General features: G+C 41.9%; 2 protein-coding genes across 4 annotated transcripts in view; both read left to right on the forward strand.

Moving 5' to 3' along the window:
- Window positions 1-13,236, forward strand: part of LOC134847972 (peroxisomal targeting signal 1 receptor-like) — a 199,633-nt gene that overhangs the window by 59,844 nt on the left and 126,553 nt on the right. The window lies entirely within an intron of this gene.
- Window positions 2,391-11,716, forward strand: LOC134847747 (uncharacterized). Of its 3 annotated transcripts, none has more exons than XM_063864948.1 (4): window positions 2,391-2,687; window positions 3,010-3,335; window positions 4,749-4,922; window positions 11,285-11,716. In XM_063864948.1, exons 2-4 carry the CDS (start codon window positions 3,110-3,112, stop codon window positions 11,527-11,529), a joined length of 645 nt encoding a protein of 214 aa, XP_063721018.1. In that variant the 5' UTR covers window positions 2,391-2,687; window positions 3,010-3,109; the 3' UTR covers window positions 11,530-11,716. The 3 variants fall into 3 exon arrangements, with proteins under 3 accessions (XP_063721018.1, XP_063721017.1, XP_063721016.1); XM_063864947.1 differs by having other exon boundaries at window positions 3,026-3,335; XM_063864946.1 differs by having other exon boundaries at window positions 3,051-3,335.

The raw sequence follows: 13,236 nt of genomic DNA on the forward strand, positions 1-13,236 counted from the left end.
ACGGCGCGGCTTTCCAGACTAAGGCGGAGACGGCGTGACTTTTCAGACCAAGGCGGTATCGGCGCTGATTTCTAGACAAAGGCGAACGCGGCGCGACTTTCCAGACGAAGATGGAGAAGCGGCAATCATTAAACAATTCCCCAGGACCAAGGTGGATACGGAGAGATTTTTCCTCAATTTCAATTAACCTTTACTTTTCACCTCCAAAAACCGGAAAAAATTGAAGCCCTTATCGTATTTACTTAGATACCAAAAAAGACTTTTAATCTTTTTGGAGCAGTCATAGCCAATCATTAGACTATCAACCAATTTGACTAAATGTGGTTTTGGTCTAGACGCTTTTTTCTCTAAGATATGATCCAAAAAAAATTACTGAAAATGAAGTTATCAATCAAAAAATTTGTCCGTTTCTACACTCTGATCGCTAAATTTGCGCTAAATCCACCACGGTGGCAAAGAATTAGTTCTTGGTTGCGCCGTCTCCGCCTCGGTCTGGAAAATCTTGCCGTCTCCGCCTTGATCTGGAAAATTATGCCGTCTCCACCCTGGTCTGGAAAATTGCACCGTATCCACCTCAGTTGCGAGGAATACAATCGTGGTCGTGCCACCTCCACTTCGGTCTGAAAAACGGCGCCGTTTCTGTCTGGGTCCGAAAATTTGCGCCGTCTCCGCTTTGGTCTGGAAAGCCGCGTCGTCTCCGCCTTGGTCGTGAAGAATTGATTATTGGTCGCGCCGTCTCCGCCTTGGTCTAAAAGTAGCGCCGTCTCCGCCTTGTTCTGGAAAGTCGCGCCATCTCCACTCTGAACGCGAAGGTCGCGCCGCTTCCACTACGGTTGCGATAAAATGATTATTGGTCGCGCCGTCTCCGAATCGGTCTGGAAAGTCGCGCCGTCTCCACCTCGGTCGCGAAAGTCTTGAAAGTGCACTTTTTGGTCGCGCTGGCCAAGCCGGTCGCGCCGTTGCTTGTTGAGCCGCGCCGTTTCCTGAGTCGCGCCGTATCCACCATGGTCGCGAAAGTCGCGCCGTCTCCACCTCGGTCGAGAAAGCCCTGAACAACTTTTTTAAGTTGCGCCATCTCCATCTGGGTCTGGAAAGTCTGGAAATGGCTAAGTTTGGTCGCGGCGGTCACGCCGTCTCCTGAGCCGCATGGTCGCGCCGTATCTGCCTGGACATGCCTAATTTTGGTCTGGAAAGTCTGGACAGGCCAAAATTTTGTCGCGAAAGTCTGGACATGAGTCTGGGACCTCGACCTGGGTGGCCGCTCAGTAAATACGAAAGCTTCAGTAATAGAATAAATACTGGTGGTTGTTTTTTGACTATTTTTTATTTTAAAAAAGTCATTTTTCCGATTTTTTTATAACCGTCTCAATTTCTATTCGCTAGCTTGTAATGTTGCGCTTGCGTTGTATCGCAAGTGATGCAAAGCTTCGTTTCGCCTCTCTGTATTATATAGTTTTTAGGCTTCCGAGATAGTACATTAGAGAATAATTGTGTATAAATGTTAGCCTGATACTAACTGAATCTCTTTGTTCCTCAAACTAATTCGAACTAAATGGGTTCAGCAACTCACACCAACCAAATGACCACGTTTTTTTTTCTATCGATTATGGTAAATTGCTCTTGAACAAACTGTGGTATTTTTAAATGCTATCTTTTGCGACAAAATATCACCTCACAAAAAATTTGAATACTTTACGACATTTTCTCAAGCTTTGATTTTTTTGTGGCCAATCAGTTTTTGAGACTTATGTCTCAAGCTCGTTTTGAAGCTGAGTTGAAAAACTGGTTTTCCACTAGCAAAAATAATTGCGTAAAAATTACTTACTGAAATTATCAGTTTCAGATACATAGTCATCACAAGTCAGCATTACAAGTTTCGATGAAAACGAGGACACCAGATACATTGCGTTGCATTGCGATCATAATGAAATCTCAACATGAATAGGATGGATTTAAACAAACGATTCAACCTTTTTTATCTAATGAAACTTGTACTGCTTTTGCAATTAGAACTGCACTCATTCCAATGATTCCGACATAGAACAGGAAGGCTTTTAAGATAAATTCATGGCCCTTCTCATAGGCTACGGTGTCCTTAAAAAACTGAAAACAAAAAAAATCTATTGCATTTTAAACTCTACAATTCTATACCCGCAGTACGTGTTTAAAATCGTAGACAGTTTTCCGAAAACATTTATTTGTGTTTGTTAGAAAAAAAAGAAACTTTTTACGCATCATTAATTTTCGCGAATTAATATGCAAATGAAGAAAAGGATCAACGCAAAAGGTGTGTCCCAAACAACACATGCTATGACCGTGTTCATTACATGAATTGCTGAAATTTGATTTGATCGGTATAAAAACGCACATTGCAGATTGAAAAGGTAAGCTGTTCAAATGAGTTTAAACACACCGACTAATGTACTCCAGTTAACTTTGCTTGGTAATTTTTCTCTGGCTTTTCAGTCTGGTTTATCGTTTGAACATACCTCAAAGTGCGTTTCTATAACCATTATACGCTTTAGAGTTTAAGTTGGCTGTTATATTTTTTTTAGTATAACGCATAAATCGACCAGTTATTCATTACAATTAAAATTCCAGTCGTATCACGCAAAACAAAACACAACTATCTTTAAAGTTAAAGATACTTTCACTTATTCCTTATATTATTTTCTGCATAGTTGAAAGTATCGAATCTTTGTACTTAGTCCGCCCAAACCAGTCCAGCCATCAATGAGATCTTTTATCGACGACCTAAAGGGCCAACATTCAATAAGATATCCTGCTCATTGCTGGGAACCGCTTTTTTGACCTTAAATTATAACTTGCATACAAAACTTTATTCGTTATTTTTAGGTGGGTCTCGAACCACTGACCTTTCGACCTTAGGAGGCTGAGAACTTACACATTAATTTTTCGGTACACACTATTTTTTTGGTAATTGATATGATTTCAAACAATCAAACAATCAGATTTCAAACGATTTTTTTTCATAAACGTGACTTTAAGAAGCGGACGGACTGAGTAATACCGACCCTGACCCCTGGTAGTAATCAACCAAAAGTGTAACCAGACAACGTTCGACCAATATTACGTAATAATCTAAGCCATGGCGACACGATCTGTGCTGTTTGGGTTCATTGCCGTCCTTCAATTCGTGACCTTCATCCTAATGTGTTTGTGCCACATGCCTGGCTTCGTCTACTTCGACTGGAAGGTGTTCGTGGTCCAGGAGGAAAATCTGGCAGTGCAGCTGAGGACTATGGACAAGGATATGGCGTATGGTTTGTGGCACAAGTGCACCCAGGACGAACAAGACTGCGAAATGATCGAAGGTGAGAAGGGGGGTGTGGTTTATAAGAACTAGATACGCATTCAGAAACAACAGTGAGCAGGGGCGGATCTAATATTTTCTTGAGGGGGGGGGGGGGGGGAGGGGATTTCTATTAAAAACAACTCGAAAATTTTGACAACCTTTTTTTTAAGGTCGACCAAATATTGATTTTTCGAGCTTTCCCAAAGCACTAAGAAGACCGTTTCGACCAAATTTTGTGCAAAGGCTTTTTTAGGCAATATTTTTGGAAAATTTTGACCAAAAAATTGAGTTTTTTCGGCTCGCCCCTCAAAATTAGTATATATCGGCGCCAAAGACGCCCTTAAAAAAATTTTTTAGGGTCCGTCACAGGGGCGGATCTAGGATTTTCTCGAGAGCATTGTTTTGCCCCTATTTTGGCAAATTTTTCTGCGCCGCAGGCAAATTTTTGAAAAAAAACAGTCAAAAAAGGCGTTTTTAGGCACTTTTTGGAAAATTTTGACCAAAAAATTGCGTTTTTTTCGGCGCGCGCTCCCCCCGAAGGCGCCTTTAGAAAAATTTTAGGGTCGGTCGGCCAAAAGTGGATTTCTTAAAAAGTACCAAAGGGGGGACCCTTTGGGTCGGCAGGGTGTCGAATCCCTGAAGAAGAGGGCGTCCGCCTCCCCCCACCCCCTAAATCCGCCCCTGGTCCGTCACCAAAAGTGGATATATCTGGTCCGTCACCAAAAGTGAATAGTAAAAAAGGGGACCGGAAAAGATTTTGATGTTTCGAGCCTAATAATGAACAGTTTTCATGTCTGCGACAACTTTTCAATCAGTTAAGGGGCTTGAAAATTTTCGATTTTGCGCAAAACTTTTTTTATTAACGCGTAAGGTAAACGGCGAATTATTAGAGTTCAGAAAACATTCAAAAATGAATTGAGACAAGGCAATTGATCCAAAATTTGTTTTAATATGAGACTCAAAGTTTTCTTTTTTTACTTGTCATTGCAAATGGAAAACAATTCCTAAACTTAGATCACATGCGTTTATTTGTAATCAAAACATTCAGGGCATCGGCCAGATAGGATCATTTTTGTTATTCAGATTTGAAATTGGATTCACGTTTACCATAGAAGCTCTGCAGAGTGGATTTTACCCTGCTCATTGATTTTTCATCTTTGAAAAACTTTTCCTTACACACCATAAAAAATATCTGTAGAACTCTGGCAAATGAATGGTATATTTCGAGATTTTGGTTTTTACTTTTATCTATCTTAATGTAAATATTCTCAGCCCAGAAAAATTCCAAAAACATTTACTTCAGCAACAGCTGAGCAACAGTTGAGCATCTTGCTTGTATGTTTGTCCTTTCCCTTAGGGATAAATACAGCATCTAACTCAAACTGAATTGTAAACTGATTTGTGTTGTGATGTCTTGTTTGTTTGTGTGCAGATGGTGACGTGGTGGTGTCTGACGATACGAGGATGAATGAGTTGACGTTTGCGAGAGTGGCTCTGGTCTTCGCCCATTTGCTCTCCATCCTCGCCATCGTGTCCAGTGTGGCCAACACGTGCAAGAGGAGAGAAATCGTCACCAGCATTCATCTCTATCTCGCATTCTTCCAATGTTAGAAAATAATACAAGCAGTCCATTGCCATCTCTAACTGCCCTTTTCGCTGTACATCCAAGATAGTTTTTTTAAAGATATTTTTCGTAAGCAAAACAAAAATTTTGCACTTCCTGAAACCAAATTTATTTATCAGCTGAGCTATTTATTTCCCCGAAAGCGATTAATTGAAAAAGTTCATATTTTGGCAAAACTAACCGTTAAAGTAACCATGAATTTTACTTCGTATCACTAGTCACACATTGAAGTTCCACACAAATTATTGACTTAGATTCTCGTAATTATCATGATTAACTGGAAGAAGCTTCAATGAACCTAAGAATTCGTTTTCAGGCTTCTCTTAGAAAGAAGACGCTCTCCCTTACAATCAAAAGGTTTCTTTGAAAAACCCCTTTTTGTGAAAAAGTGGTATTCGTTGATTGGTACAAAATATGCATAAGATTAGCCACTGATTTAATTGTTTATAGGTGTTTGTTTTTGACTAGGTAGCATTGGGGAGCGTATGGTCAAAACTTAAATAGAATGAGACCAAACGGGTGACAAAATACCTCTGAACGAAACAAAATAAACGAATTTTTTTCGTAATATGGAACTGCTTAGCGAAGTGGTATAATAATTATTAGCAATTGATTTAGAAAGTATGATCTGAAAAACAAACAAAAACATGGGAAGAATTTTAAAACAATTTTGAAGTCAAAATTTTTGCAACGATTTTGTTAATCCTAAGGTTTAGCTAGGTGAAATTCGTGGATACAAATGGACTATGGCTAGACAGGTATGATAGCATTTCATAGATTTTCTGCGATTCGTAAAATCATCATGTTTAAAAAAATTCGTTATTTGTAAAAAAAAATAAATTTAGATTAGGAGCTCACTATTATAAGCAGCATATAGTTCAACTTAATAAAAAAACTCTCAAAGCTCACAGCCAAAATTTATCACTAGAGAATAGTTTTCAATCAAGAAAAATTGTTCGATTTTATAAAGCATTCGTGGAACCGGTATTGCAGTATGAAGTTCTATTATACGGATTAGCAAATAAAACAGAATTATTAAAACTAAAAAACTCAAAATTGGATTTCGCGCATATTTATGTATATATTGTTAAGATTCAGAGTTAGAGCAAGTAGGACTAGGGGATAGAGGTTTGAGAGTTATCTGAGGTTTCAACTGAGGAGAGAGAAGAGATACTGATTGTTGAAGAATGAATTGAGATTGTGTTTTTAAAATGACACGACAAACTGAGCATCAAATAGTACCAGTTAATTAATTACCAGTTAATTAATTAGTTTATCAAATACCAGCAGACCAGTTGACCTTGTCTGAGTGCATTGAGTTTTATACCAGTTGACCTTTAATTAGGTTTCTATTGCTCAAGTCTGACCTTGAGTTTGGTCTGGTATTTCACTAGTCTGGCATTGAGCTCGTCTGTCCTCAACACCCCCACTCAGGCTGAATTGGCTTTGTCCAATGTCAGGCTGCAACCCATCAGCGTTCGACGATGTTGATCCACCTTTGCCTTGCTCAGGGATTTCGTCAACAAGTCTGCCTCCATGTTTTCGGTTGGACAGTACTCGAGCGCAAATGTTCCATCCTCGACCCGCTCTCGGACAAAGTGATACTTGACATCAATGTGCTTTGTACGCTTCTGCATTACGGGATTTTTGCACATCTTGATGCAGCTCTGGTTGTCCTCGTTGATCACAGTTGGACCATCACACGTCATATCCATCTCATTGAGTAGGGATCGTAAGTAGAGGCCTTCCTGAACAGCCGCTGCCATTGCTTGATACTCAGCTTCGCTGGTAGATATTGCTGCAGTAGGTTGCTTCTTGGTACTCCAGCTGATTGCTGCTCCTGACCGCTGCACATGAAAACTGTAGCCTGTTGTTGACCTTCTGTCATCAACGTCACCAGCCCAGTCAGCATCTGCTGAACCATAAAGGTTGAACCCATCAGGATCTTTGATGTAGCACAGCTCCAGATCTTTGGTTCCTTTCAGGTATCGCAGTACTCTCTTAGCAGCCACCCAGTGTGTTCTCCCAGGATTCTCCAGAAACCGTGAAAGTTGAGTCACAGTAGCTAGGATGTCTGGCCTCGTTTGCTTGGCTATGTACAATAACGAGCCCACTATGCCTCTGTAGTCCTCACGCTGCATTGCCACTGCTTCTTCTGAGCCCGCTCCAGGGCAGTCCTTCTTCGTCAACTGAGTGCTGATATCAGCTGGTGTCCCTACTGGTTTGCAGTCAGCCAACCCAAAGCGCTCCAAGCAGTCTTCAATGTAGCGAGACTGATTCACAGTAACAGAACCAGGTGCCCGTTTGACCTGCATTTTCAAAAACCAGGCTAATGGACCGCGATCATCCATCTTGAATCGGTCAGTGAATCGGTCCCTCACCCTGTCAACTTCTGCTTGCAGTTTGCAGCCAATGATGATATCATCCACCCATACTAGAACATAGATCATAGCATCATCCATTCCCCTCATCGTGAACAAACAGAAGTCATTGGTGCTTCGAGTGAAACCAGTCTCCAGAAGAAACGTGCTCAGCGTCTGGTACCAGTCCCTTCCTGCCTGCTTCAGCCCATAGATACTGCGTTGTAGCAAACACACTTGGTTGTCCCCGCTGCTGAACCCCTCGGGCTGTTCCATATACACAGTTTCTGTTAACGGCGAGTTGAGGAAGGCTGACTTCACGTCCATCTGATGAAGTACAAGATCATCTTGCGCTCCCAAAGCCAGTAGTATTCTCTTTGTTTCTGGTTTACAGGTTGGCGCAAAGGTCTCATTGAAGTCCAGTCCTTCCACTTGCATAAAACCCTTCACCACGTATCTGGCTTTAAACCGCTCCACTTGTCCCATTGCATCTCTCTTCACAGCAAGCACCCAGCGTCCAGGAATGACCTTGCGAGAATTTGGTCTATCAACAAGTGTCCAGGTGCCCATTGCCTTCAGTGACTGCACCTCCAAAGCCATAGCTGCTAGCCACTGCTCCCTTTCTGGTCCAGATACTGCTTCCAAGTAGCTTCTTGGCTCTTGTGCTATCACTGAAGCATGAGTGTAAGCCAGTCCGTATCGGATGGGAGGGTTCCGCGTTCTAGTTGACCGCTGCTCTGGAATCTCTGTTGGCCTCTGCTCTGGAGGCTCTGTGGAAGGTGGTTCCAATTCTTCAGTCTCGACTGGGTCATCTTCCGTAACCCCCACTGAAGCTGCTGCTCCACTATCATTCGCTTTATTGGTAGACTCAGTGATGGTCTTCGTGCTAGTTTCCTCTACATCAATGCATCCCTCGATTGATAGACCCAGTGTTTGTGACTGCTCACTGTCTACCAGAAAGTCGTCTGGAATGATGTCTTCATTGAACGTCACGCTTCTTGCTCGTACCACTCGCTTTGTCTCCAGGTCCATCAGCAAGTAGGCTTTGCTCTCCTCGTCATAACCAATGAACTTGCTCTTCTTGCCTTTCGGATCCAGTTTCCGCCGGTTTCCTCTGTCCAGGTAGTACGCCAGGCATCCGAACACTCGCAGGTAGTTGACTTTCGATGGCTTCCCATAATGCATCTCCATTGATGAAATGCGATGCTCATTGCTGGATGTAGGACACAAGTTGCGAACCCTGACTGCCGTTGACATTGCTCGTACCCAGAACATCTTTGAGAGCTTTGCATCGGCCAGTAGACATCGAGTCATCTCAGTTATCACCCTGTTGTACCTCTCTGCCACGCCATTCTGTTGCGGAGTATTAGGTACTGTAAACTCCTGTTTCACCTGCATTTCTCTACAGAACATCCGAAAAGCATTCGACGAATACTCACCTCCGTTGTCAGTTCTCAAGCACTTCGGTGTTCCGTGCTCAGCTACAAAGTCTTTGAACTTCGAAAGAGTATCGCTCTTCTTAACCAGGTACTTGACCACTGCCAGACGGCTGAAGTCATCAATGAAGCTCACGGCATAGCGCGCTCCATGCATGCTCGCAACTTCAAATGGTCCCTGGATGTCGCTGAAGACCCGCTGCCCCACTGCAGTTGCCCTGTTCTCTGTCTTCTTTGGCATTGCTACTTCGTGCATCTTCGAAGCTGTGCACACTTCGCAGAACCCTAGCTCGCCGACATCAACAACTGATATTAGATCATGCTTGTTGAGATGCCCCAGCCTTCGGTGCCACAGCATTGCACTACTTGTCTCCATCTTCGCTTTCGTAGCTAGAGTCATCGCGTTCCTCTTGAACTTGCACTCCAGGAAGAAAAGCTTGCCGCGCTGCTTCACTGGTAGCCGTCGACCATCCGGTGCCACAAGATGAGAAGAGTCTGATGTAAAGCTGAAACTAGACCCTCTAGCTATTGCTGAGCTCACACTCATCAGATTCACGTTGTAGCTCGGCACAAACAGCACATTGTGGAAAGTGTAGCTCCTCGTCACATCTTGACAGTCTCGTATGTCCACTTCCACCGAGCCTATGCCCTCAATCTTTGATATTGTACCGTTCGGATTCTCAACTGTTGTCCCCTCATCCCATTTCTCAAAGCTTGAGAAGACAGCCTTGTCGCGCACTACATGATCGGTGCATCCCGTATCCACAATGAGATCATCTCCCTTCATTGAGGTTGTTGCACAACAACTGAAGAACCCTGTCTTTGCCTGCTTGCAGTCCCTTGCAAAGTGTCCTTGTTGTCCACACTTGAAGCACCCTTGCTTCCTTGAAGTTGGACCACTTGCTTCATTCGAGCCACTGCCTCGAGCACCAGATTGACCACTGTCACTTCTGGATCTGCAATCTCTTGCCAAATGACCCTTCTGACCGCACACAAAACAGCCACCACCCGACGCTCCTTTCTTCTTCCTCACAGCTTGCATAGCTATGTGTCCATTCCCAGTCTTCTCTCCACATCGAGCTCGTCTCGAGTCATCATAGTTCCTCAACCTCGTTCTCAGCTCTGTAAAAGTCTTGGCCGGCTGGAAGCTCTCCTGCACCACGAAATGCTCAAAGCTGTCAGGCAGTCCGTTGATCACGAGCGCATTGAAGAGTGTGTCCGTAATTGCTTCCCCAGCTTCACTCAGCCGCGTCATCAGCTCTTGACTTCGAACGAAGTAGTCATCGAGATCCTCCTCTGATCCTAGGCGCAGCTTCGCAAGCTGGCCTACTAGACTGACCACTGTAGGCCTCTCCACACTGCAAAACTTCTCTTGCAGCAGTCTCCAGGCCTTCGTCCCATCGCCATAGCCATCCGCAGCCACGTAGTCGTTCTTGATGTACATCAGTGTGGTGTTGTTCAGGACCAGAGCTAGATGTGACCACACTGTGTTTCGGTTGTCTTTCCTCTGCTGGATCAGCACAGCTCGCTCCTGCATCTTGGTGTTGTACGCCGTCATCTGGTCAGCATTCGGATTCTCAGGTAGCGTAGGTTCAGCTTCTGGTAGATCGTCATTGCCCATCACAGTCCTGAACAGGCCTTTGGTATGCATCAGTGCCACAAACTTCGTCGACCAAGCTGGAAAATCTTCAGACTTTCCACTGAATCCAGCCAGTTTCAAGTCCATCTCTGCTTTGCTAAAGGCTAGATAAAAGCTAAAAAAAAACTCTGACAGAAATCAAATAATTATTAAATCAAAAAGTTTAGAAATCTGGGCCCATAACCTGTTAAGATTCAGAGTTAGAGCAAGTAGGACTAGGGGATAGAGGTTTGAGAGTTATCTGAGGTTTCAACTGAGGAGAGAGAAGAGATACTGATTGTTGAAGAATGAATTGAGATTGTGTTTTTAAAATGACACGACAAACTGAGCATCAAATAGTACCAGTTAATTAATTACCAGTTAATTAATTAGTTTATCAAATACCAGCAGACCAGTTGACCTTGTCTGAGTGCATTGAGTTTTATACCAGTTGACCTTTAATTAGGTTTCTATTGCTCAAGTCTGACCTTGAGTTTGGTCTGGTATTTCACTAGTCTGGCATTGAGCTCGTCTGTCCTCAACATATATAATATATATTGTGATATTGTGAACTGTACATACTACACAACAAGAACTTAGATGGTGAAATTTGAATTACAGGTGGATTCAAATGATACAGCTATTTCAACCATTTTTTTTTCTCTTTTTCTAGCAAAAACATGCGTTGCACAGAGAATTATAGGTGCTCACTGCTTTTGACGTCCTCCCAAGTGTACTAACTGTAAAACACTTGGAAAATAATTTATTATAGATATTATATTTTTTTGGGATCCTTTTCGACTATTCAACATCTCCTCCTATGATACTATGAAGAACGCATTCTACTAATAAGCACATGTGAATTTTGTACCTAGTAATGAACCTCCATATTATAGTTAAAGACACCCGTTTTCTGATTTTATTTGTCAGGCTTTTTCATCATGGCGTCTGCTGCCTTGGCCACTCATGTGATGCGGGTGGGGGACTGGGTGGACATCAGTCTGGGGTGGGTGTTTACGGTGTTCTGGTTCACTGTATGCTTCACCATCCTCGTCCTTCTCGTCTCCTTCTGTGCTCCCTGTATGTACATCTCATACACTGAGCAGAGTGACGAAGATGACAACTACTACGGAAATCCGGACAAGAACGCATACGTCCTCAGCCAGAACTTCTAGAACCTTCTAGAACATTCTTGGTGTGGCCAAACATATAAACGGATTTTCTCAGATATAGACAGAGGATATATAAAATTGAGAGGACAATAATTGAAAAAGACTTAAAAGTTGTACATATTGTAATGATTCTAATAAATAGGTTTTGATACTTTCAATATAATTTTGACTAATTAAACGTTCGCTTTAATTGATTGTCTAGGACTTTATGTCAAGGTTCGATTGAATGTTTTCAGCAGGCAACAAAATGGATTCTTCCAAATTTTAAAGATCTGAAACATCGCATGATTGATTCTGAGCATGGCGAGTGATACTTCTGCTATCAAAATGAGAAAAGAATCAAGTGTACCGGAAATGTTCATGAAATTTCAGACCAACATACGGCTTGAAATGCATATTGTAAGTCGGAAAGAGTCTCTAGATTCAGTTCTATTCTTGTTCCATTCTTTTCATACAACTTTGTTTCAATCAAAATCACTAGTTTGAAAACTTTTTGACGTGGTTGTATTCCTTTAGACTAGCCTGGAAGTCCGCTAGAATCCTTCAAACTTTTTTGTTTCATCAAAATCTTGAAAACCTCAAGTTAGAACGCTCTGTGTGTTGGAAATACGTGTTCTAAAATCTATCATTGAGGGGAAGACGGAACACCACGTGGTGAGACCCCGAGGCTTCAATCTTGTTTACTGAAACAATACAGACGGTAGCATAAAAAACTTGGATAAAAAATGAGCGTTTAGTGTTTATATGGTGAAAGTTTAGCCGGTGGCGAAAAGATAGCGCTCCGAGAGCTGAAAACACAGAAATATGCAAAATTATGGTCTTAGCCTAAACACAGAAAAAGGTGAGATGTGTATCCTAGGAACGACCAGAAGTACGGAGTTGACTACAATTATAGATCAATTATAAAAATTTGGTCAGAAAAAATCAAATCCATAGAGGCAAATCTTATCGTAAAAAATTGCTACATAAAAAAATAGCTGAATTGGAAGTAGTTTCGGAATTTTTTGTCAAACTGGGTGCATAGCATGGGTTTCATTGCCTAAGTTTTGATTTTGCAAGCAAAAACTCAAAAAAAATACAATACAAAATTTTGCTTTTTGCGAACTGTTTTTTTTTTTGGATTTACACGATCGAAGTTCAAGAAACTTATTATGTAAGATAACAAAAGCAAAAATATAGGATAACCAGTTTTTGCATGCAGTTGTCCCGGCAGTCAATGATGGCTTTGGTCTTTCTTCCGCTCGCCTACAAGGCTTAACTGCTTTTTTAGCCTCAGCAGTGTTCGCGAAAGCTACCCCTGGCGAAACTTTTGGTTTGGAGCACAAGGATGGAACACAAAAACGAAGCAACGCAATATTGAAAACAAAAGTTTGAATTGGTTTTGAAGCTAGAAACTGCTGTTGTAAAAAGGTTTTAATGCTTAGTAAGATAAAACTGGACTGCAAAATACTGAAGTAAAAATTGACAAATTAGGAGCTTAGAATTTATCTTGGGTTTCACTAGGTTCAAAACTTTGTGAAAAGCATAGATGCTTTAGCGGAATGGATGTAACTGAAGACAGAAGTCGTGGCCTTTTTTGCCTGAAAAAAGCAACGAGATTTGAGAAGAAGAACAGTAAAGCTTCAAATACTGTTAAAAGTCGCTGCATCAAATTAGTAAAAGGTAATTAAAATTAGTTTCATTTGTCATATTTGTTTCTCAAAAAAAATT

This window comes from Symsagittifera roscoffensis, chromosome 6 (genome assembly GCF_963678635.1).
Source record: "Symsagittifera roscoffensis chromosome 6, txSymRosc1.1, whole genome shotgun sequence".
Lineage (NCBI taxonomy): Eukaryota > Metazoa > Xenacoelomorpha > Acoela > Convolutidae > Symsagittifera > Symsagittifera roscoffensis.